At 42.0% G+C, this 25750-nt stretch overlaps 1 protein-coding gene across 2 annotated transcripts in view; it reads left to right on the forward strand.

Annotated features, from left to right (window-relative positions):
• Window positions 1–24471, forward strand: part of TRAPPC9 (trafficking protein particle complex subunit 9) — a 549779-nt gene extending 525308 nt beyond the window's left edge. For both annotated transcript variants that reach the window (XM_076329044.1, XM_076329045.1), the window contains 2 exons: window positions 14098–14321; window positions 21254–24471. In XM_076329044.1, coding sequence (XP_076185159.1) covers window positions 14098–14321; window positions 21254–21433 — 404 coding nt within the window. In that variant the 3' untranslated portion in view covers window positions 21434–24471. The remainder of the gene's footprint in view (window positions 1–14097; window positions 14322–21253) is intronic.
• Window positions 24472–25750: the final 1279 nt, after the last annotated feature.

Below are 25750 nucleotides of genomic sequence, written 5' to 3' on the forward strand. Positions count from 1 at the left end.
TGTCCTCTGCTTCTCCCCACGCATGTAGTGCAAGTGGCTATCTCCTCCTTGCCCCATCCTCATTTGTTCTCAGATCATCTGGGAATGCCATCTTTATTTGCAGAGTGAAGTAAGAGCGCTCAGGATGTGCACAAACACGTACCAGCAGGCTCTTGCATTATGGTCTGCTGAGCCTGGTGCCAGCACTGAGTCCCCTCTTGGAGCACATGGGCTCATGTTGCAAGTGCTCGACCAGTGAACCTCAAGGGAACTAAGATTCCCAACTGAAGTTTCCTAAAGCTCATGGTCAGGTCTCTAATGTGAAGATCTTCTAGGAAGTGACTGCAAGTTTTTTTCTTCTTACTCCCAACCTGACATTTGACATCCATTCCGAAACTTTAAGCCAGGAACCACAGAGTTTGTATTCTCTGAGTGAGCTCAATTGTACACCCTGGTTTACAGGGAGGACTATAATACCTCTTTGGGACCTTTATGGAAAAATAGTTCAATTCTATTGTCGCTTGTTACTGCTTCCTCGTAGCTGTTTAGCCGGTTGTCATGTTCTCCTGTGGTCTTGCCACTAAGCATGCTAATGCCATTAATGGAAATGGATGAGTGAGAACTTCATCTGTTTTAGAGAGTTTTCCAGGAGAGGGCAGCCATAGTTAATTCTGGGTCAGTTCGTGTAATACAATGTGAATATAGATTACTGACAGCATTTGGCTGTGATGCTTTATTGCCCAGCATGGTTTGTGTGCTTAGTTCTTTTAATTTGTTCATTTGTTTGGATTGCAAGTGTATAAAAGATAGACTTTTTCACAAATTAATGCTGGAAAAGACAAACCACATAATACAGTGGTTAACTCCCAATGCCTTGTACTTGTTGAAATCGCAAATGCTCTTGGGAACAGTTCCATTATATGTCACTGTTTGCTTTATATACTTTCCAACCAGCTCATAAGCTTTTCTTCACTCTTTTACTTCAAAAATATTTATGGAAACACATACCCCAAACTCTTGCTAGAGACCTGAAAATTTCAGGAAAAAAACTTTTTTTTTTTTCCACTGAAAACTTTTACTTCTTTAGGAGTTTAGAAAGGATCAGGACAAAATGATCCTCTCTCCTCTCCTATTTTACATAATGAGGATACATATAAAACCTCTCTGGGTTTGGATGTAAGGATGGTAAGTTAGCACTAAAGGGTATATCCCATATCCACAGTTTGGGGGCTATACTTATCCAAACAGCAGTAACGATGTAGATGGCATGAGGAGACATTTTTTAATAGTGCCCTCCCAGGGCTATTGCTTTGGCAGAACTGCTTCTGGGACTGGGGTGGCAACCAGGACGCCCTGACATGCACTCTCAGTCTTTGTATTAAGACTGCAAGGAAAGTTGCCTCTTCATATGAAATGGGTAGCTTCATTTCTTGGATCAGTTCAAAATAGCAAAAGCTATTTTCCCCCTTTGCCTCCTGTTTTTTTTTAATTAAAAAAAAAACCCAACTTTTTTTTTCCTGCACCGCCAAAAAAAACCTCCATGAAATATCTTTTGCCAGATCCCTAGGTAATGTAAATCCATGGATTTTTATAAAGTTAAAAATCTGGTCCCTGCAGGTACAGAGGTGATGGGGTTTGGGAGGATTTTTTGTTTGTGTTTTGTAGGAGGAAACAAGGTGCAGTCAGTATCACTTCATGTAAATCCACAAAATGACACATGACCTCAGAGGTACAACTTAGGAAGCCATACAGTCTTTCCATATGTTGAATTTTGAAGACTTTTAGCTTCAATTTTGTCAGCTTTGTCAACTTCCTATGCTTTACAGCCTCTCTTCATTTCTTAGGCATTCCACCGGTGTGTATCAAACATACACACCTAATCTCGAAATACGTAAACCATTGAAAGATTGCACCAGTGAGAGCTTGTCAGACGATGCAGTGCTGCTTTGCCTGCCATGGAGGGTGAGGAGTTAATGATTTCTTTCCTCTGCTTATGCATCTGTGCGTCTCTAGAAGGTACAGCAGACACAATACTGTTTCTGTAGATGAGCTGATAGCTCTGGCCGGTCTGCGCACAGAGCCTTGTGCAAATAATTCTTAGAAAAGAGACCTAATCAGCCACCGCACTACACCGATTTGCCCATAATTGTATCTGTCTTTTAAAAGCTGAAGATAAAAGGCCAAAATCTGACACCTGCTCATTGCTTATTTTTAGCTGCTCCGCAGGCTGGAGCATGGTTGCAGGGTTTGAGCGAGGAACGGTTTTGCCACCCGAATGGCCAATTAAAAGGAGAGGGGTTTGCAGGAATGCTTTGCAGCACTTGACAGGTGAAGCTCAAGGCATGGCTTGCAGTCTCGGGTACAGAGAGGATTTAGTTTTTTACTCTCTCTAGCTGAACATAGTGTTTCTTTTCTTCTCTCCCCTCCAATATTTAATTTGTAGTTTTATTTAAACACAAAGTTTTCATCCTCTCTGCACTTCACTGTGCTGATATCTGAGGTCTCCATTCCTTCAAAATGCAGTGATGGGGAAGAAAGGGTTTCTAGGTTCTTACTTTAACTCTTTTAGCAAAGAATTCTCCTTTAAATAGCATTATTTTTATTTCGGTTTACTTTTCCTTATGGTTGGGTTTCCTTTTATCCTCTCTCTCCCTTCCTGCATGTCCTATAATCCTCAGGTTTCACATTCAGTTTAGTGTAAGACTTATTCCCGTAAGGAGTTGGTACCTCAATGAGCCAGCATAGGGATTTTGAAAGCTTACAATTAAGATGTTTTTCTCTATCTTCTGGAAGTCACCTTCCCCTCTCAATTCTACCGGGTAGCTTATGCATTCATTTCTGCTCAGTGAAAACTCCTGGCTGCTCCTCACAGGACAGGTTAACTGCTTCCTAAAATGTCTCAGTGTCCCCATTTGGAAAACTGGTACAGTGCTCACTTCCTTGTCTCACCGGATAGCCTTGAGGTTTGAAATACACATATATAGATATTTTTAATTTATTTAAGGTTATTTCTTTTATTGTTTCTTATTCTCTAGCAATGCTGGCTGGACATCCCAGGAAAATAGGTCTGCATAGTTCTAAGTGCCATACAGATTGTTCTGCTAAGCTCTTAGGAACATGACTATTGTTGTCCCTAAGGGCTTATAGTCTAGTATTATATATATACATATGTATGTGTATGTATGTATGTATTTTATCTATACGCTATAGAAGTATATATGTTATATGAAAAAAAAGGTTAGCAGGGGAAAGGAATAAGGAAAATAGCGTAACAGAGGAATAGGAGAGAAGTAGTTTTGCACGCAAGTTGTAGCCCATAGGTAGCAATGAGCACAGCTTGCCACCTCTGTAGCAATCAGGTAGCAGGTTTCTGTGAGTATTACTGCGTGACCTCAGCAACAGGTTTCAGCTTGCACGGGAAAAGTTGGGTCAGTGTGTGAGAATTTAGCCTGGGCTGAGCTCTACTGCTATAGCTAGAAAGTAGACAAGCTGGAAATGATGTCTGTGCAAGGTCAGGTGCACATAACCGGGTTATAGACCTACAGGACAATCTTTAAAGCAAGGTCTTCAGTAGGATAGAAAGGAAGTAGTTTGGAGGTGTCAAAAGCAGACATGAAGAGATTTTAATTCTTAAGGCTTATAATCCAATTAGATCTTAGGCAAGGGTTTGGCAATGTAGGCAGAGCGAAAAGGTCAAATTTGGAGAAGTTTCGTAGAAAGTGGCATCAGGATTTAATCACAGCCTGGAGGTGTGAGTCATGAGAGGAGATCAAGTCAAAGAGAAAGCCGAGATTGGCAGGAAAGAGTCTGATTTTATTTCTGAAATTAAGACAGGTATGGAAAGGAAAGGACTTCATGAATAATGCAGGAGCTAGGTTTTGAGCATGTTCAGTTTTAGCAAGTAGTAAATTATTAACAGAAAGATCTCAGAGAGAGGCCAAAAGTTGTTTGGGTTGATGACTCCAGGCTTAAAGATTTCTTGTTTTCAGGAAGTTTGATTGTTATTTGTGTGTTCATATCCTATCTATCAAGGAAGAATATGGATTTGTGTCACAGAGGATGACTGAAAACTTCCATCTACATATATCTATTAGTGCAGTTCTTTTGTGGATTCAAACTGGATTTTGAGACAGGTCATGATGTAGAAGAAGGATACAATCAGAATAAAGAAGTCATAGCACCATAGTAGGGCTTGATAGTTTCCAAGTCACATCTACCTGGATTACTGTCTCATGTCTTAATGCAAAAGTGGCAGAATGGACTAACTATACATAGGGAAAATAGTAAAAAATTAACTCAATCCACTGGTAAGTAAAACAACTTAGAGTCATTAGACTGAAATATGCTATGACTGAAATTCAAAGAAACTTCATTAAGAATATGTTCATTTTAATGTGCAGCCCTGCTTTTGAGCAACTCCGGTCTGTAGACATTAGCCCCATGTAGTCTGGTAACCACACGTCACGCCTTCCCTGTACATAAAGTGCTGCGATACAGCGTTTGTACCTGGAGTTGTTTAATATCTCTCATTTAGCTCAGCTCATTGCGCTTCAATCATGGTTGGGCTAAAGGAGGCCCGTGAGGCTCAGTGTCCTAGTGCTCATATTTACACAGTTACTGAAATGTGGTAAATCATCTACCTGCCTGTTAATAGGGGGTTATATATTGTCTCGTACCAGGCTTTGGCTGCTCTACAAGGATACAAAAATTCTTACAGCCTGGACACCTCATGCGATATTTCACGGTTCTTTTTTAAGACAAGCATGGGAAATGGGTCACGTACCCATCATTTTTCTTGAAATAATCAGTAACATTTTTTTTTGCTTTCTTAAAGCATCCTGCCCCTATGTCTCTATACATCTGAGCATGGAGATACCTCCCGTCTCATCTCTCTTCTCATCCGTGTTTGAGTTCCTTCTGCTTCAGACAGTAAATAGTATATTTCATCCTACAGGAGCCCCAATTACTCCTCAAATATGACAATTATACTACACATAGGATTAGCTTAACTAGCAATTTAAAAAATAGCTACCTGTTAGGTATGATCCCTTATCTATGTGAGAGTCCAGAGCACCGCTCTGTGCCTGTTGAATGGATAATGCGGAAAATACTGGTTCCACTTGAAACAGTAGAAAATCCAGAAAAACATTTTCCACTTCCATATTGCCATATGCAGTGAGAGTTTAGGTAAGTAGATTGTGTGGCGAAATCCACATATTTGACTTTGCATGCACAGAGTTGAGTACAGGAGCCTAGTTTTGTGTCCCTGCTGTTAAGTAGGCATTACTTCTTTTGTGACCGTGTGCTAGGTCATTACTATCTCCATAGGGAATATGCCACAATCACCATCCTTATCACTGATTTCTAGAGCAGATAACGCTCCCTGGAGGTCTGCAATCTATGTAGTGTCTAGACTAAACCTGCTTTGAGATCAGACAGACTCCCAACCCCGCACATAAGGGCTACAGACTCTTTTTTTACCATTAACTTTTCAGCCACAAGTCAGAAACTCTCACAAAGGTTACATGACACCTTTAAAAATCTCCTCTGCAGAGGAAGCGGTCCATCATTGTAGAATGGCAGAAAGAAGGAGAAAATTTTAAGTCTCATTTGCAACCAGTGAGGAATAAGGTGATTTTCTTTCAGTAAGCTGTAGGTTAAGCCATGTTATTCATGACCTGCAGCGGTTTTGCATGAAGCTGCCAGTATACAAAAGATAGTGTTATATGATATATCCTAGTATGGATTAGTTTTGTTTAAATGTAATATAGGGCTTTTCTTTTTTCCTTTTTTTCCTTTCCTTTTTCCTTTTTTTTTTTTCCCAAGGCAGGGTAAGAATGCTCTGAAAATAGTCCTGCCACATACAAGCTATAGAAATAAAGTTTTCAGTAACCTAAAATAACATGCAAATCCTGGGATCATGAAATTTCAAAACACAGGCATACACTGTATGCCAGCCTGACCTTCTGGCTGTGTAGCAGATAATCAAAAGAAGTCTTCTGTGAGCCTGCTTGTGATAAATAGATAAAAAGGGGTTGGCCCACATTCAGAAATGAGACTATTTAAGCAAGCTGAGGCTATGTCATGGAATATTTTAAAATAAGTCAAAAGGAGCTCAGGCTCACTGGAAAACAGAGAGCTTTGAGAATTTTAAAATTTTAGGGGTCTGCCTTTGAGCACTTAGATTAGGACTGGACACAAGCAGTACAAACTCTGAAGTGATTTTCACTTTCGTAGCAAATTGGGCTGATCACCAAATGGCAGGTTATCTTGGCTGCCGGAGGAGGAGTGAGACAAGCAGGTGCCGTCCGTGTGCCAGCAATTTCACAGGGCAGGAGAAATGTCTGTCGTAAAAGGCATGTGCAAAATAAAATAACTCCCACCAAAGCCAGCGAGGTTAAACTGAACAACTCATTTCTTAAATAAATCTGTGGTTAATGTGCATTCAGGTTTGCTGTTTTAAGATCCCAAGTAAAATTTGGAGGCAGCCAAACCCCAGAGCACTAGACACGTTCATGCTTCTCTTTTCAGCTACCGTGACCCTGGTATTTAGAGTTAATTGAAGAAGATTGTACTACATCTAAATGTTTACAGCCGAGATCAAGTAGCATTGAAATTGAATGCTGATCATGTGTCTGCTAAGGATAGATTTGGGGTTTAAAATTGGACATAAACGCCGTACTGGTTTGGAGGAAGAAAGCTTGCTCAATCCAAATGCACAGCGTTGAAAAATCCTTTTGCAAGCGAGTCCAACGGGGATGCTGCAGCATCCTCAGTCCGTTGTCATCACAGAGTTAAGAACAGACACAAACTCGAAACAATTTGGCAGGAACAATAATCGGACCAGTCGGGATCTGTCATCAGCATACTGGCCACAGCAAAAGAGTGATTAACTAGGATGACACAGACAATTATCAAAGACTAATTACTTATTGTTGTTGGAACTATATTTTAACTGTGTTTTTATTTTTAATTGCTTTTGGAGCGAATAAAGTGTCCTTAATTCAATTGTGAAATGTTTGGGGATGGGAAGTCTGCCAGCAATCAGGCAGCTCAGAGGTCTTGTGAAAGCAATTGCCTCTTTCACTAGCCTGTATTCATGTTCAGTCATCCCATCCTCTGCCAACTTTCCTGTTTTCAGGTTCGTGCCCCTACGTTAGCTGAAGATCTCTGGGTTGTGGCTACTTGCAGGAAGCTGCACTGGTTTGTTCATATCTTTTCCTGTATTTTTTTTTCATCCCTGTCCAAGAGCCTTGACCCAAAGAGGAGCTGAACTCTTCAGGTCCGTAGGCGTTTTGGATCAGCAGGCTCTGAGTGTAAGTACACTTTCTAGGACAGGACTAGCAGTGGTTGACAAGGTGAGATATTCATAGAATCATAGAATCATAGAATCATAGAGGTTGGAAAAGACCTCTAAGATCATCGAGTCCAACCGTCAACCCAACACCACCAGGCCCACTAAACCATGTCCCTAAGTGCCTCATCTACACGTCTTTTAAATACCTCCAGGGATGGGGACTCCACCACTTCCCTGGGCAGCCTGTTCCAATGTTTCACCACTCTTTCAGTAAAGAAATTTTTCCTTACATCCAATCTAAACCTCCCCTGCCGCAACTTGAGGCCATTTCCTCTCGTCCTATCGCTTGTTACTTCGGAGAAAAGACCAACACCCACCTCGCTACAACCTCCTTTCAGGGAGTTGTAGAGAGCGATGAGGTCTCCCCTCAGCCTCCTTTTCTCCAGGCTGAACAGTCCCAGTTCCCTCAGCCGCTCCTCATAAGACTTGTTCTCCAGACCCCTCACCAGCCTCGTTGCCCTTCTCTGGACACGCTCCAGCACCTCAATGTCCTTCTTGTAGTGAGGGGCCCAAAACTGAACACAGTATTCGAGGTGCGGCCTCACCAGGGCCGAGTACAGGGGCACAATCACTTCCCTACTCCTACTGGCCACACTATTTCTGATACAGGCCAGGATGCCATTGGCCTTCTTGGCCACCTGGGCACACTGCCGGCTCATGTTTAGCCGGCTGTCGAATTCGTAATTTCACGAATTCGAATTCGTGTCATTTGAACCTGTTACAATACAAACATCTGTATACCTCTGTGCTCTGTTACTATTGACTGCAATGAAATTATGCAGGGGATGGATTTGGCTCAGTATTCTGTCCGTATAACCATGAATGAACACGAGGATGTTATTCCAAGTTAAGATGCTCAGGTTTAGTGTGAGGAGCAGATCCGAATCACAGACAGAAGATTTTGTGCAAATAGCTATGAGGCTGTCGTGTTATTAAATAACCATTCAGCATTTTCATGATGAGAGTGACAGGGAACACAGTTTTTATATTCATAGAAATATCTTTTGTATGGATGTATTCAGCTCTGAAAACACTGCAGGACCTCATAATAGACAAACAAATGTAACCAATGCTATATCTCTGTGTGTAAATAATTTGCATGAATGGTTTCGAAAATGAAAGGGAATTGGTCTACATGAGGGAGAACAAGTGGGAAGAGGGGAAACAGAAACAGTGTTTAGGTTCATATATTGGAGGAGATACCTAAGAAAATTCAATGAGCCTGTTGTCTCAACAGAACGACACGTTGCCTGCCAGCTCCTCTAAGCAGCCGACTGAACCCCAAATCACAGGCTGCTAAAACTGTTGCTGACCTGACATGCAGCATGAGAGGAGGGACAGGGCGCTTGCTTGTTTGGAGACAGGCAGGATCAGCTTGCTCTGTACCTTACAGTACGCAGAGTTCGCCTGTAGTACAGGTTTTTTCCTCCATTCTGATCTTTCTTCCATCTCCACAAGATGTAAGATCAGAAACGGACAGAATTGTTCAACCTATTTCTAAATGACTGATTTAAAAAATAAAAAAAAAAAGAAAAAAAGATTTCTCTTTGCATTGTTAAGTTCCTTGCAAAATCCTGAACAAACATTCTTGCAGAAGAGGACAGGAGAAAAAAAAAAAACAAAACGGTAGTTGTTCCAAACAGAATGGCTGGCCCTTTCCTTGCTCTTTTAGGGCAATTAGAAGTAAAGCTGGCCTGGGCAGACATTTTAATCAGCACTTTAGATTTGGTGAACACAGAAAAACTGAATCATTCTGCGAGACTTTCACTGCAGCAACTGTGGCTTGGGCTCTTGGTCTTTGGCTTTCCTCCATCCAAGTACCTAATGGGCATTTTCTAGAGACATCAGCGTTGCTGCTGCTCCTCTCCCCTCCTCAGACCGTAGCTCTCCCAGTTTGCAGACCGAGATGAGTAAAACTAGTATTTGGGAACAGCTCTAACAGCATAAAAAATGGTTGACTAAAATTCCCCTATCACAGTACAGCTGAGCAAGGCTTGCTTTGCTGGGTTTGAAGATCTCTTTTACCACTTGTGTGAGACGTATTTACTCATTTGGGCATCTCTTGCCTTGAGTTTTGTTGACCTACTTGTTTGTGCAAAGCTATGCCTCTGTGAGGCGTTTGCTCGACGTCTTGAGACAGGTTCCCAGCTGCAGCGAATGGCAGAGACCAATGCATCTGCTTCAGTTCGGGATTCAACATCAAATTTAAAAGCAAATATCCAATGGAAATTTCTCCACCCCCGACTGTAAAGATGAGCACAAACACCCTGCCTTCCTCTGCAGCCTGTTTTTTAAAATCAACCCAAACTTGAGTGAGGAGAGTAAACATTGCTGGAATGTGCGTTTCCACTGAGATTAAACATGTATTTGTATGCGGCTTTCCAAAATTAAACTTCCACAGTGGCAACTAGGGAGTCGGGTGCGGAAATGCAATTAGCCATGACTCAGGACTCTTGACGTACAGGTGGGCCAATGAGTTGCGAGTGCTCACGTGGAAACTTGACAAAGTAGCAAGAACAACTTACTGTGTGTTAGCATCAGCAGAGTAAATAACACAAAATGTTAATAATGTTTGGTATTCATTTCCAAGCTGCTCCTTTGGGTGATGTAGACAGAAGTGCACCTGGCAGGTGATGGTAAATTGTTTTTCTTGTGGAATAGTGGTTGTCTTCCCGTTAGTAACATTCATTCCCTTTTCTTGAGTTTTGAGATCCTGAAAGACAGACGCTATATGAAATCTGATGTATTATTTTCATATAACGGTCTCCCAGCCATTGTGGTGTCAATAAGCATCACCTATCAACTGGCCATGAAGTAGTTTTTCCATCTAAAAGGTGAATTCATCGAGATCTTAAGAGGCTTGGCTAAGGCCATCAGTGACAAAGCAAGGCTTTCCAATCACCTTTCTCACCCATTCTTTTGATGATCTTAAGGGTCTTTTCCAACCTAAATGATTCTGATTCTATGATTCTCAGTGGCTTGTATCATCCTCATCCTCTGCCTTCCAAAATGTGTTGAACATTTTCTCCCTTGGTAAAATAATCACTTAGAGAAGGTCCTAGAAATAAAATATCCTGCACCTCCTCAGAGCGGTCCCATGCCTGTTCGTGGGTGCAAAAGACTGTGTCTTTCCTTTTTTCATGGCTATCAAGCATTGCAGGGTAATGTTGGCACCCAAGGATGCCAACATAGCAGACGTGTAGGTAAATGAGCAAGAAGGGGTGGGAGAAGCAGCATTCTGTTGGGTTATTAAAGTACTTAAAAAAGGCTTTAACTTTTATTTAGGAGGAGATTGCTAGGTCTTTGTGCCTTTTTCCCTCTGACAGCCAGAGTTTATGCTTCCACCTTTTTTATGTAATTTATATATGCTGTTTGCATTAAACTTGTTCCTTCTAATTTTCTGAAATACTGTTTATCTTGTCTCTGAATCTTTGGAAGATGGAGATATGGCCACCACTGTCTTCTGTGCTAGCAACTGTGTCTTCTGATTCAGAGCTACTGTATACTGAAGCCAATAATGATTCACTCTCACAGCAGTGGTGTGAGCAGTCTCAGCTTTTATATGCCATCTGTGTGAGTGAGCTGAATCTGCAGAAATGGGACCCTGTACACATGGCTTTTCCTCTGTTCATGGATGAAAATATTAAAGCAAATCCGTATGGTCCATGAGATGTTTTCTGTGTCAGGAAGGGAGTAAAACTGCCTGTCAAACCAAGCTGTTCTCTCCGATGAAAGGGGACTGTTTTTAAACACTCCTTTCCATAGTATTTTGCACGCCAGCCGTGTGTGTTTTCTCATCTGACATCTCATTGAGATCCTTGGCTTCGGTACTGCAAGAGGGAAGGGTGTGCTGGGAGGGAAGGAAATAATCTCTCAATATGTACACAAGCACGTATGCACACACATGGTCTTAAATCAATCTTAAATTAATTGAATTTTTTTAGGAATACGAAAGAAAATTAGTCTGGTTGAGCCAGACAGTTGCTTCCCTTTTGTTTGGATTTTCTATTTTCACATGAAGATATCGGGAAGCAATGCTTTGAGCTATTATTAGATACAAAGGTGGAGGCAGAGGGCAAAGGGTTCATTTACAATTCCTACAGCAGAGCATCGAATTTTAAAGCTAAAAGGCAAGTTGATAAGCAGCTTGAAAATAAAGATTCATCCACTTAGCTCACTGAGTATTTCTGAAGGTTTATGCTGGTCTGGGGAGCTAACCGTTCTCACAGCTGTAAGACCTGCTGGCTGGAGGAACCAGAAAAAACAAGATTTTTTTTAATTTTTTTTTTTAAATGAAAGCACTTACCTTGCAGGGAGAAGCTTGAAAACATAAACTGATATAAAGTAATGAATTGATATAAATGCAGTTCTTTTGAAGGAAGCAACTGGACTTCACTTCTGTGGCAGGAGGCTGGGAAGCATAAAGATTACACACACACGCATTTTTGTGTTTTGAAAAATTCAAGTCAGTTAATCCCAGATAATGGGATACCATTATAATCACTACTTCACCTCCATGATCTTATGGCAGTCCTGCAAGAAGCAATTTGATCATGTTGGGCAGGAGAGCCCCTAACGTTAGAGTGTGCTATTGCAAAGACATCCAATGCCAAACATGGCATTGGCCAAACATGGCTAGCCCTTTCCTAAAATGCAGTGGTGATTATAACTTCCTTTCACAGAATCACAGAATGGTTGAGGTCGGCAGGGACCTCTGGAGATCATCTAGTCCAACTCCCCTGCTCAAGCAGGGCCACCTAGAGCCAGTTGCCCAGGATGGCAGAAGTCCAGACAGCTTTTGAATATCTCCAAGGAAGGAGATTCCACAGCCTCCCTGGGCAACCTGTGCCAGCACTCGGTCACCCTCACAGTAAAAAAGTGTTTCCTGATGTTCAGAGCGACCCTCCTGTGTTTCAGTTTGTGCCCATTGCTTCTGGTCCTGTCACTGGGCACCACTGGAAAGAGCCTGGCTCTGTCCTCTTTGCACCCTCCCTTATCATTAATAAGATCCCCCTGAGCCTTCTCTTCTCCAGGCTGAACAGTCCCAGCTCTCTCAGCCTTTCCTCATAGGAGAGATGCTCCAGTCCCATAATCCTCTTCATGGCCCTTCATTGGACTCTCTCCAGTATGTCCATGTCTCTCTTGCACTGAGGAGCCCAGCACTGGACACAGTACTCCAGGTGTGGCCTCACCAGTGCTATCATTGTCAAAAACGGGGCATCTCCTTTGGAAAGGCTAGTTTTGGCATGGGGACTGTTCCAGCTGGGACACCGGCATGGGTTTTGGGTAGCTGCAGCTTGAGCATTGCAGGGTTTCTTTGTGCTCACTCTGCCAAGCCTCTTGTATCTGGGACTTGCTGCTGCATTTGGGCAGCTTTGGTCAAGGAGGGGGTTTCATCTGGGTAGTTCAGCTTTGCTGACCTGACCTCTGGAATCAATGTCCCTTTCTGAACTTGTTTCTTCTTTGGCACTAGTTTTTTTTTTTTTTTTTTTTCCAGTTGCTATGCTAAAGGCTTCTTCAGTTTGCCCGGCTAAAGGGCATCATGAGAACATGCATCATTTTGTAGTTTTTCATCTAAGGCAACAAAACAAAAATAAGTTTAAAAAAAAAAAATCACTTTGGTGTAAAATGTTTTTTTCTGTGAAAGCTCCTGAAGCATAAAAATAGTGTCTTTTCTTGAAGAGGGGATATTACTAATGTAAATCCGATGCTGTTGGCAGAGGAATAATATGTGGTATGTCATAAGGCAAGCGACTGAGGAGGAGCTGGAGTGATTGAAATGCCTCATGGGGACAGGTATTCACAGAGGGGATGCTTTCTTACATGTGCCCAGCGCTTCCTCTTATCTCTGAACGTGAACCCATAGTGAAATAGAAATGTTCCTGTATTAATAGTGCATCGGAGATAACCCTCATCTGAAAAATACAGTAATACTGCACAACTGCGAACCCTTTCAGAGCGGGGAATTGGACTAGCAATTTCATAGTGTGTTGGTAATGAAACATTTTGGTTCTGTATAAGCAAATGGGCAAGGTTAGTGGACACATTACTCCGGCTGTCATTGTCCCAGCAGTAACCAATTTAGAGGCTTTATATTTTCTGCTATCCCAGTAAGGGAAAGAAAAGTAGAAAGTTAAAAATAGAAATCCCAGAATGAATTAAAGCGCAAAGAGTGAACAAGCTCGTAGTACTGCTGTATAATTTTAAAATCCCTTTTTTCCTTATAATCTGGACTTTAATATATGTATTACATTGCAAGTTCTGGCAGTGTCTGTCCTGCTCCAAAAGGTCACCTCCATACAGGAGGATTTATTCTGGCTGTAACATGTGAACAGGGGCATCCAGCCCTGGATCTATCTAGCTACCACTTGTATTGATGATTCCTGTTTGTATTTCCCTTCACCTGATGCTGTTGATTTGCAGGTGAAGCATGAGAAGTTGTCTGTGGCTTTGGCCTGCAAGCAAGGAGGTTAAAAAGATATCTTTGGGTGCCTGTGTATAGATCATAATTGAGTTTTTTCATAGCTTTTTCAACAGCTGTGGACAGATATCAGACCTTCATAAACTGGTTGTTGCAAGTAGTTTCCCTGCAACACTATCCTACACAACACTGCAGCGCTGGGTTTTCTTTCCTGAGGTTAACCGTCATGCACTCTTGGTTTCATTTGGGTTACTGTTTCTTGTTAAGTTTCCTATCAAGATTAATACAGTTTCTAAAGCAGGAGTCCCACATAATGTGGAATTGTTTTCTTGATTTGCAGATATCCTCATTGATGGCAAGCTTTGCGACTGCGATATTGTGGTGGACTGCAAAGTGGGGGACCCCATCCCGCTGGAGGTGAAGCTGACCAACTGGAGCAAACACAGCGTGGGGCCCTTCGCTCTTACCGTGACGCCCTACCAGGATTACCAAAATGGGGTGCACAACTATGAGCTGCAAGATGCTATCACCTTTGTGGGATCCAACACCTTCTACATCGATTCAGTAAGTCTTTCTATCAAAGGGATCATGATTTTGGATAACATGCATTCGCAGAAAAGGGCTTCATTATTCAATTGTGCGTTTTAAGGCAGATTAATTTTTGGAAAGCACCACGATTATGGCAGCTATTGCTAAAGGTGCTGCTAGGTTTGGGGATATAGAATCATCTCTCTGAAATGGTTTAAGACTGTAATTTCCTATCATGTAAACCACTAGTAAACTATCAGACACAGTAACTTTTGGTCACTGCAGACCTGACTAAATGTGAACGGGTAACCTAGATAAAATGTTTAATACCATATTGCCAGTCCCTTGAGCCATTCGGTGCAGTCTGCAGTAATAGATTTTAAGTAATTTTTTCTCTTTGGTCCGTAAGAAATATTCCCCATGCTGAGCCAAGGAACTCAGCAAATAAGTTTCAGTCAGGTCCTGAGGAAATGCAACAGACTGCAAAAAGAAAATACTAAACATTAATGACCAATGTGATGAGCTGGTTCATTTCCTTGTCGCTTAGCATACTCTTATAAAGCCATAAAGAAGAATAGAAAGCGTGCTTAAAATGGGACAAAAAAAAATCCCTTTTTAGGATAATTGAGATTTTGTTTTTTCTCTCAAATTCTTCCTTAAAATATTCAAGTCTGGGAGCTTTTTGTTTCTAAGGCAAGACACTGAAAATACAGATAAAACTATTCTTTCCCATACCCTTCCCCTAAAAACAGCAACAAAAAAAACCAGGAACGAAAAACATACGGACAGTACTGCAGAGTGGAATAAGCAGTATTTCTGGTAACTTATAAAATAAACATGAAGAAGAGGGTGAGTGTTTGGGATAGTGCTTAGGACCTTTGCTTCGGTCAGCTCTTCGGATAGCTAATAAAATGTACCTGTCAAAGCTGAATATTTAAGTGAACATTGGTAAGAAGGGAATTAAAGGTTAACCACAGGGATAGTCACCATGCATATTTTTCAATTACGCATCATGGGAAGAAAATATTTCAAAAAGCTAATGAGCATGGAATATACCATCAACTTGAATTTTAATGGGGGCTAACTATATTCTTAGCTGAATAATTTAAATATGCCAACAGAAATAATCAAAAGATGGCTTTCATTGACTCTCTTTCTGACAATGTGGATTTTTTGATCAGAGTGGCAGTGTTTGGATGCCCAGCTGCCGAAGGGCCTGACCCTCCAGGCTAATGAGGAAGAAGGGAGATGTCAGTGTGATGTATTCTTACCTTCTGATTGAGTCTCCTACGGGGCAAAAAGTCAGGAGGTCACATCTCTTGTGCCTGCCCAGGCAGCCTTCTCATACGTTACGGTCCCCGCTTTTGCCCCGTTGTTCAGTATTGTGACATTTCTCCTGTAAACACCATCCCCGATAAGTTAAAAATAGAGTTGTTTTCTGCTATTTGTCCTCCTTTTCATCCAAAAAGGTGAAATGAAGAAAATGTCCACTCTTAGACAAGAAGTGTTAGATTTCACGGTATGTAGTATTGATACTTGTCCTACACAGGCTCCCAGAGAAAATGCTTAGTCATATTTCTTTGAGGCATAGAGCCCTGATCATGGAAGAAAACTCTTCAGACAGTGTATCTAATGCTGTCAGAGGCCCTTTCATCCCCCGTAATAACTAATTCAGTCTTGGAAAAAAGATTTCAGAAAGGCACACCTGTTTTGGGGACAAGAAGGAAGTCCTGGTTTGTGCATTTGACGCTTCGGGGAAGAACGAACATACTCAGAATTGTGTTCATGCTCTGAGTTTGGCAGAAACTCAGAGAGATGCTGGTTAAGAAACTGAAGAAGCTCATGGTTGGGTGAGATGAAAGAGATTCAGAGTTTCTCTTTTTTATAAAAGAAAGCTGAGACACTGGACCGGATTCCCTGCTGGTGTAACTTAGTGCTGCTCTGTCGAAGCTGTTAAACGTGTGCCCATTATTTTTATGAGCTGAGGTCATGGGCACACGATTATTTTCCTTGTTTAATGGAGGTGGCTTGAGATGCTACTATTTCCCAGCTGCTTGTTTCTGCCCCTCTGCAGGAAGATGCTCTCCTCTTCCCCAGCAGACCCAGCAGGAGAGATGGTGTGAGCATTTGTTCTCCTGCAAAGTTGGCCAGTTTAGCGAAAACTACGTTCGTCAGCAGTTTAAGCTAATTGGGCTGACTTTACACTGACACTGACAAAGAGGTGGTGACATGATTTATTGCACTGCTGAGCTGGGTGGGAGGAAGGATGGAGAACTAGCGTATGGTTTGGCGTATCAGTAGTGTATGGTCAAGAACAAGTGGGATCATCAGGTATTACAGCAAGAGAAGATACTTCTCACGCCCTGAAAATTCGGTCTGTTGTCATGCTGATGCAGAAACTACAACATTATTGGTGCTCAGTTGAATGTGATTTCTTTGGGGAAAAAAAACCCAAAACCCAAACCCCTTCTGCTTTCCTAAATGTTAATTTCATACTAAGCCTGATGCTCAGCAAATCACAATTATTTTTGTTTCCAGACTAAAAAGTTTCAAATCAGTTTCTGCTGCTATTTGGAAGACAGGGGATATACACAGGAATTTTCAGCGTGCACATGCTGCTTCGCAGTATGAATATAAATCAGTTAAAGGGTAAAAGTCATACAATTTTGTATTTCTCTTTCTTGCAACTGGAAGTCCAGGTTAGATGATTTATCTTAGAGGTAATGTAATGAGTGCTTATTCACCTTTTTGTCCTCTTACTTCAATTCAATGCAGCAGTCTGGGTTTGTGTCACAAAGTCTGCTGGGATATACTACTTCTAAAAGCAAATGCTCTTACTGAAGATTTTAAAGGATATCAAGATATTTCCATGCATTTTAAATTAAGTAAAATCTTTATTTTTAAGCACAACTTCTAATTTCATTAACCTTACTTTTCTATGACTGTATTTAGCAGAAAAAGTGACTTCATCAGTTATCAATTAGATAGTAGATATTTTTGTTCAGTATGGGTTTTTGAAACATGAGATAACATGGTAGACCCCCACCTCTTAAAATACATTGCATCATTGAATTATTTTATCTTAATTCACAACCTGAAGTATAGCTTTAGCCATATTAAAAATTCTTAGTTCTTACCAATGTTTTGTTTTGACTAATTAGTTGATCAGAGAGAGTTGCTTCTTGCCAAATTAAAACCAAAAAAATTCTCTTCCATGGAGATTCCTGTAACTACCAGCGATTCATCTTTCCTTGTTGTTCCTGCTTTTGCCGTTACTATTCTCAAGCAGGTTTTTTCCTGCATGTGTTATCATGCACTAGCTCAAGTGATTGGTAGTGGGAGATGAGGAGAAATTCATTAGTAGATGGTCATTTTGAATCAGCTCAGAAGCTATGATGAACATTTGCTCACTTCTGGCAGGTCCTCTGTGGCCCATCTGGAACAAATTAGTTTTCTTGGCACTGTTTTACTCGCACTGTAAACTCTTTGGGGCAGCGAACAGTACCTGGCACTAGCCCTAATCTCCAACTGAGCTCCCTAAGTGCTACAGCAGTATGAATAAGTAGTAATTAGTTCAGATGATCAGATGAATCCTTGTGTTGAACAGCTGGCTCAGATGTGGACATCCACTTTACAGACATTTGGGTGGATTCAGCTCCAGACTGAGACATCTGAATGAGTAGGTGTTACCACGGATGCTGGCCAGCTAAGCTCCCATTAGTCAATGGAGATGGAGTTTTCAGCCGGTAGAACCTGGTTTACGCTAACATAGACACCAGGGGTGAGATTCAGTTGCCTAAAAGTAGGTGTCTACCATCATTTAGGTGCTATGGGTATCCTGCCTGGCCTACTGCCAGAAACCCTTCTGTAAATCGTCCTGTAAATCCTGCCAGCCCTGTGCAGATGTCTCAGTGCCTTAGTTCATCCCAGTGTCATGAGGTGCCTGTGTTTAGGCAACTGTATCCTGACTCTATAGGCTGGCCAGGTAGACCATTCTGTGTTTGCTCCACTGGCTGCATTGACTAGATGTCTTCTTACTGTAGTAGGAGCTTGGATACCCTGTGTGCGGAGAGACACCTAAATGTAGGTTGTTTAACCTCAGAATTAGTCCTGTGCCCTGTATACCCGTTGGGTTGGATCTGGCCCTCTACTGTTCTGACTGCTGCTGATGTACTTGTGGTCTTCTGGGAATGTTTGTAGGCAGCCCCACTAGAGAGGCAGCCTTACTTGCCATAGTTACTATTTTGGAAGCAGCTTGTTGTAACTTCTGCAGAGCCACTTGCATCTCAACAGTTTCAAAGCTGTTTCAAAGCAAAGGTTTCAAGCTACTTTTGCTTCCCTGTTTCTTCCCCAAACTACAAGTGTTGATTAGAGTGGTGGTTGTACAAGTGGTCATACAGGTGTGGATAGTCCCCAAAGCATGAACGTTGTTGTCTGGTCTGTGCGTGCTGCACACAGGGAGATGGGCTACAGTCAGAACTGGACACATACCACCACCTGCCTTGCTGGCTCTTCTCGCTTGTGATGAGAAACTGATGACTGTGCAGAGACCTGTGCATTATGTAAAGGCAGGAGGAATGAGCAACCATGTAGGCATGTAGGCAGAACATCAAATGAGTGAAAAGACTGTGTTGACGCTGATGTGCCTGAAGCCCCTTTCCTGCTTGTCAAGGGCTCCAGTCAATGCTGTTACAGATATTTCTTCATGGCACAGCTAGATTAGGAAAAATGGACTGGGAGCTTGAAAAAGGTATGGGTCCTGAGGAGGCTTCATTTGCTGTTTGCCTTCACCCGTTGCTTGCATTAGTTCCTGCCTCTGTCCTCCTCTGTATGCAAGTCTGCATCAGTTCCAGTGAGGTGGAAATAAGGCAGGCAGCCCCGGGAGGAAGGGAAGGAAGCAAGAGGGGAGACTGCTTGATGTTGTTCTGCATGTCCAGACGCAATGCTAGAGGGCAAGAACTTGTACCCAGCGAGGAGGGGAGATGCCAAGGACAGGGGTCAGGAGAACAGCTGTGGCTGCTCTGATCACTCACGTGGATGATACGACGCTGATACAAGTTTGCTGAATGTCAGCAAAAGTGCTCAGCACCAAAGCCAAAGGGAGCCTGGGCTCTGCCAGCTCTGGTGATGTTGCTGCTTGTGAACAGCCAGGCCCCTGTGCAGGAGCAGCAATTTAGGGAGGTTCAACAAAGAAGTCTGATACCCCAGGGCCTGTACAGGGTACAGGCAGGACTGTATTGGCTAAAGGACCCAGCAATGAAGGTAAAAAAACCCCTAGAATAGGAGAAAACAGAAACAAACAGCTCATTCCCCTCACATCTGAAAGCTACAGAGAACCTTCCTCACTGGAGGTAGTGGCAGGCAATTTTCAGCGCTCTGGCATATTCTTGAGGTGCCCCACACCCCTGGAAACTTTTTCTAGTGGTTCATCTCCCCGCTCTCCCCCACCATGGTCTAGTCATCATCCTTGTTCTGGTCTTCCTATGCAATGGCAAGATGCCCTTCAGCAAAGGGTGTCCATAGATATTTTCCCAGTTAATATCCCATTGTTGATGTCCCAGTTTACTATATGACCACATTTTTTATAGTGGGCAAGAATCCTGATAACCTGTCTCGAGCCTTAGCCTCATCCCTTCACTGTTCCAGGTAGTAATGTTCCGTTGGTTCCTAGTGATGTCCCTTGCAAATGTTTTCTCTCCCCAAATTCAATCAAGTCCAGCACATCTGGACGGCTCAGTGCTTCTGGATCCAACACCAGAGTTTCTGTTGTGGTTGGGCTTGGGTCTTGGCTTGGCTGACCAGTGCTATGTCGTGCTGTCATTTGGAATTAACGCTGGACTCTGTAACATGATGAACACTGAGGTGTTTGGAGATGACCAAAAAAAGACCCGTTACCAATGAGTATTCAAGTAAAAAAGAGACTATATGGGCAAAGGCCTGCCCATGAAAGTAGGGATGACCCCATGAGTATATCTTCAGTTGATGGTTTCAGGGTCCAGAGAGCAGAAAGGAACTGGTAAGACGGTCTTGGCTGAGGGAAGACCAGTACCGAGGAGCATCAGGTGCCCTTTATTGGGTCTTTTGTGCTGGGATGAAGTTGCCTTTTCACAATTTTTTCAATAAATTCCATCCAATGGAATGGCTTTGTGCTGATTCCATGTTTTGCATCTGCAGCAACTTTAACCCAATTCTAGGCACCCTGAAACTGGATTTAACATCTTGTGGAAGCAGATATTAATTCAAACTTTATCACATGCTGAACAGTCGTGGGATTGTTAAAGTTAGAAATTACTTAAGTGTCTTGCTGAAATGATGGACTGAAAGATATTATTTGTTGCAAAGATATGGATCGTAAATGGTTTTGTGATGAAGAAAGATATATAAATGTAGAAACAGTGTGAACTTGGTATTTAATTCGGACAAATCAGGGTGGCTACTTTTCATGGGATGTTTCTTGCTAAACTTAATTATTTCAGTGATAGTGAGTATTAAAGATTCCAGATTAGAATTTGCAGTCAGATGGTGTCTGAATAATCAGTGGGGATGAACTTAGTTATTGCTAAGTTGTTAAATGGTGTTTAACCATGTGTTTAACATGAGTTCAGAGACATGATTTAGACCTTTAATTTAGATGTTGATAAATGCAGTCTAAGGAAAGACTTTGGGAGACCTCTGCCTTAAACCAACTCTGTTTTGGAATCAGTGACTCCTGAAGATCTGTATTCTGGTTTGAGCTGTGCCACAGCTTTGCTGCATGAGAGAATAATACAGGATTTAATTTTCAATGCTCCAGTTTTACCATTGCTAGAATAGGGACAAGATCTTTACTCCTTTTTGTGTGAAGGCAACATTGAGATGTGAATCTAGAGTACTTTGAGATCATTTGAAGGAGCTACTGAATTGCAAAGTGCAATTATTTTGTTTTGTTGCTGGTTTAATTATACTGATTATCACGTTCTCTTTTCCAGGTGAAGCCGACCAAAGACTCTGTGTACTTTGGAGCACTTCTCTTTCTCTACACAGGCGATTTCTACCTGAATATCAAATTCCATGAAGACAACTGCAGCAGAGAGCTGCCTCTCTCCTGGTTCTGCCTTCCTAGTGTCCACATCCGTGCTATGGAGCCTATGGTCCAAACTAAGCTGTAAATGTACTGTGTGCTATTTGATTAACCACAGTGCACAGAAAAGCTTGGCACATCGTCTGCTTGACCCCCGCTTGTTTCTGTCCAACCCCAGGCCACAGTCCCTACTTTGCAGGAACAGCTGAACACTTTCTGAATTGGCTGATAGTCATACGGGCAGCTGCTTTAGCTAATTTCAGAGAGAGAGAGAGAGAGAGAGAGATTATAACTATGCTAGAGTTTTCCTCTGTTTCCAAAAAGCCTTTGAAACTGCTAATATATGCATTATACTTTCATATACTCTATTGATATCAGTGGGTTTGAAAAGGTCTTGAGGGCTGAATTTAAGAGGGCTGAATTTAACCATGTGTTTGAAGGTCTCAATTCCAACGTGAATAATCCTGTTTTAGCATTTTTCAACAAGAGTTGTATATCTGTATGACATTCCTCCTGGCTTACACTGGACCCATGGCACGTACCCTTGAGGTGTAGTTCTCTCTTAGATTTGTTCACAGGCTTGTTCTTTTTCACTTGTTTGCTGAGTATTTGGTGTCTTTGGTATTAAATAGCAGTTGTGATGCTTTTTCCTGTGTTACTGAAAGTAAGAATAGCAAATGTGCCTCCAGTTATTCTCTTCCTCCCCTGAGCCCAGTGCCACTTGCTCCTGGTAAAGTCACTGCCTTTAGTTTGGTAGATCTATGAACAAGAAATGAAAGAAGGCAATGAAATACTAAAGAGTTTTGTCCTTGAGAAAGGAAATAAGCCAACTTTTGGGTTGCTTCAGGCTTGCCTATGAATTTGGGCTTTCACAGTTGTGTTTTATACAATCACAGTCGCTTTAAACGTTTGCAGACACTTAAGGAGTCACCAGAATTAATCAGCTGGTCATTAATATCACTTTGCATGAGTTTTTGCAAACTCTTCTGATCAGATTTTTCATGCTAATAGACTGGGCTTGATTATGTGGTTGTTTTTTTCCTTCTTTTTTTTAGAATGATTAAGTTTAATTATTAGGCAATTAAGGCCATCAAATTCCTGACCATAAAAGTAGTTGATGAATGTACTGAAAATTTAGCCTGTTGTCTTTCAGAATAATGTTTTTGTATAAAGAGACCTGCATTTACCCCATGTAAAGCAGGGAGATGTCTTAGCTGTATGATTAATATATTATTTCATGGACCATATGTTTCAAACCTGTCTCAATCTTTTCTTAAATTTACAGCCTGCAGTTCTTAAACTTGGTGGTAGTATACTTTTGGGGGTGGATACACCAAGATGTGGCAGGGGCGCTCCCGTTAGCTTTATATGTGCTAAATCTACATGCACAACCTCTTTGACAATTTTTTGTTTGTTTAGGCTTCATCCAACTGTGGGCACACTACTTCATGCCTGACCTGGTCCGTCCTGCTCATGCTGTGGAGCACTAGCCCAGATAGCTTATTCTGGCTCTCTGCACCATGCCCAGTTGTATTTTTAGAAGTGACTGGTGTTTTCCATAGGAATGACAATGCTCAAAACTCAATTCATTGCATGTTTGCAAATGACTGTAATGTATTCATCCTAAATATATTTCTAATCTGAGGGAACTATAGCTATAGCATGATAGTTATATTTCCAGTGTATGCAGGGTATTATCTCTAAAAAACTGTATTGTGGCAGTTATCAGTGTTTGCTCTTGAGCTGTGGCTCTGTATACAGCTTTGAATGCCAGAGTGGAAGTCTTCAGTCTTAAACTGATGGAAATCTGAGACCGACTGAAGATTGACTTGCAATGGTGTACTGCTCTGTCAGCTGCCAGCACACAATGTCCAGTAAGAAAACTGTTCCTTAGACTTGCACGGTGGTTCTGGGCCAGAGACACCCGTGGAAAGAGGGTACAAGCAGCTGAGTTGGACATGTTTTTTGCGTTAGTGGAGCTCGGTTGACCAGTTTGTGCCATGAAGCGGAATTCTCTGTCACTACATAGGCATATACACAGAAAAGTAGGATCCTGGGAAAGCAGGAATTAAACCAGTTAATCTTCTCCATAAAAGCTTGCTTTTGACATGTGTCTCTGTACTATGTTACACAACACTGTTGCAGTGAAATCCAAGTTGGGTTTTACTCAGTATTCCCAGCAGGTAATCTGCAGGTGCTAGGAATACAGCTAACGCTTTGTAAGGACCACATTGCATTTGAAACAAAAATATTGTGAAACAGATGCTGTTGCAGTCAGGCTGCTTCAGCTTACCCAGCTAAGGGATCATTTCTGAGTTTATTTTTGAGAGCGTTCTCTGAGAGGATATTGTTCTGTGAAGCCTATACTGGGATGCAACACTCCTGTGCCCTTTACTTATAAAGGATCCTCATCCACAGCCTGCTGAAGCTGTTGGAATGGGAACAGGTTTTATTATAACAAAAGCAAGCTGCATATTTCCTAGGTTTCCAATATGCCATTATAAATCTGCCATATGTGCTCATAAATATAAGTTCTTATGTGTGAACAGACCCTTAATGTTCTATCTGTTCATTATATAGTAGACCACTCTGTCCCTTGTCAACTTTGATGCTTAGTTGCTTTTGGCATTTATGGTATCTTTCCCAATTTTCTCACACTTCTACTTGTCTTGGTGAGAGAGATGAAACACAAGAAATTCTTCCTTCTGGGGATCATTTGTGACTTGTCCAGAAGGACAATATTTAAGTGTCAGCGTAATTTGGAGAGCGGTGAGGGGAAGGTACTTGAAATGAGAATACTGCATCACTGGGATTGCTGTCAGGATTGGTCCTTGCAGTGCTTGAAGAAAGGATGATACTTTTCTGATCCGCTCTCCTTTTCTGGAACCGAAAACTTGTTTTTATTTCCCCGAACCACCCAGCTATTATTTTGAACATGATGAGCCAAACTGTGCATTGTTACACAGATGTAAATCTGATATGATCCCACTTGGTTTAATTAAATCATTCCTAATTTAAATCACCATTGCTGAGAGCAGACGTTGGTCCAATATATGTATGCATTGGAGAAGCATAAGTTGTGTAAATTTAACTGTCTGAATAAATACTTATCTTGTGTTATTTACACCTCTGCCTGTCTCTTCTATCTATAATTCTTGATAGTGTTCTTGTGTGTTTTTACTGGTAATAATAACATATCTCTTGATGCTGCATTCTGTCTCTGAAAGAATGTATTTGACCCTGGAACTGAAATTTCAGCTTCACTCAAACTTTCTCTTCCTAGATGAACTCAGAGCTGATGAAAGATGTATGCTCCATAGTGTGGTTCCTGTGTCAGTGTCCATTAACTGTCAGCTGAGGGGAGGGAGATGCGCTCACGTGAAAGGTTACTTATGCCTCAGCATCCCATTATTGACAGTGAGGGTGGTGAAGCACTGGAATAGGTTGCCCAGAGAGGTGGTGGATGCCCCATCCCTGGAAACATTCAAGGTCAGGCTGGACGGGGCTCTGAGCAACCTGATCTAGTTGAAGATGTCCCTGCTCATTGCAGAGGGGTTGGACTAGATGACCTTCAGAGGTCCCTTCCAACCCAAACCATTCTATGATTCTATGATTCTGTGATCCTATGATTCTATGATCCTTTCCATCCTTTATGGAAACAGCTCAAAGGCTGGAAGGAGGACCACTTATGGAGGTGGTATATCTGGGAAGACTGACTGGAAGCATTTGTTTTGTGTGCACCATCTAATGTCCAGCCTTGTTTGAGCTCCTTCTGTCAAACAGTCCTGAGGCTCCTGTGTTTGGGTTCCCGATCTAGAAGCTCTTAAGCTTTCCTTAGTGAGACCCAGCTGCACTCTCCCTTCCTTGGATCCTCTGGCTCCCTTCCTGGGTGTGGGCACTTTGTCTCTCACTGAAGTGGGACTATGCATCCATCCTACTCGCACTACACACACTACAACAGTGCTGTCTGCCAACTCCCCGGGATGTTATTCGTGCCTTCTAGAGCTCTGGGCTTGCAATTCAGCTGTTTGGGCACAGATGGGATTTGAAGGTTTTCCTACAGGTACATGCTTTACAGAGGCTTGTAAACACTAATGCTCTTTCCTTAATACAGAAGACACGCAGGTCTGGACAATTTTCATGTCCAGTGTTCAATGATACATGTTTACTTCTGCAGGTTAGACCATTCTGGGGCTTAGGTCAAGGTCCTTGGGTTGTCCAGCATCTTTTTAGCTCTTGGTTTCTCATTTCTCTCTTTCGCACCTCATCCTTCCCACCAGCTCTTCCACTCCCTGCTTTTCTGCTTTTCTTTGGTTGGTCCCAACAGAAAGGATCAACATGTCCCTTTCTTTTTCTCCCTCCTTCCTCTGCATCTCCATCAGAGCCCTCCTAACACTTTGGTCAT

Source organism: Aptenodytes patagonicus, chromosome 2 (genome assembly GCF_965638725.1).
Source record: "Aptenodytes patagonicus chromosome 2, bAptPat1.pri.cur, whole genome shotgun sequence".
NCBI lineage: Eukaryota > Metazoa > Chordata > Aves > Sphenisciformes > Spheniscidae > Aptenodytes > Aptenodytes patagonicus.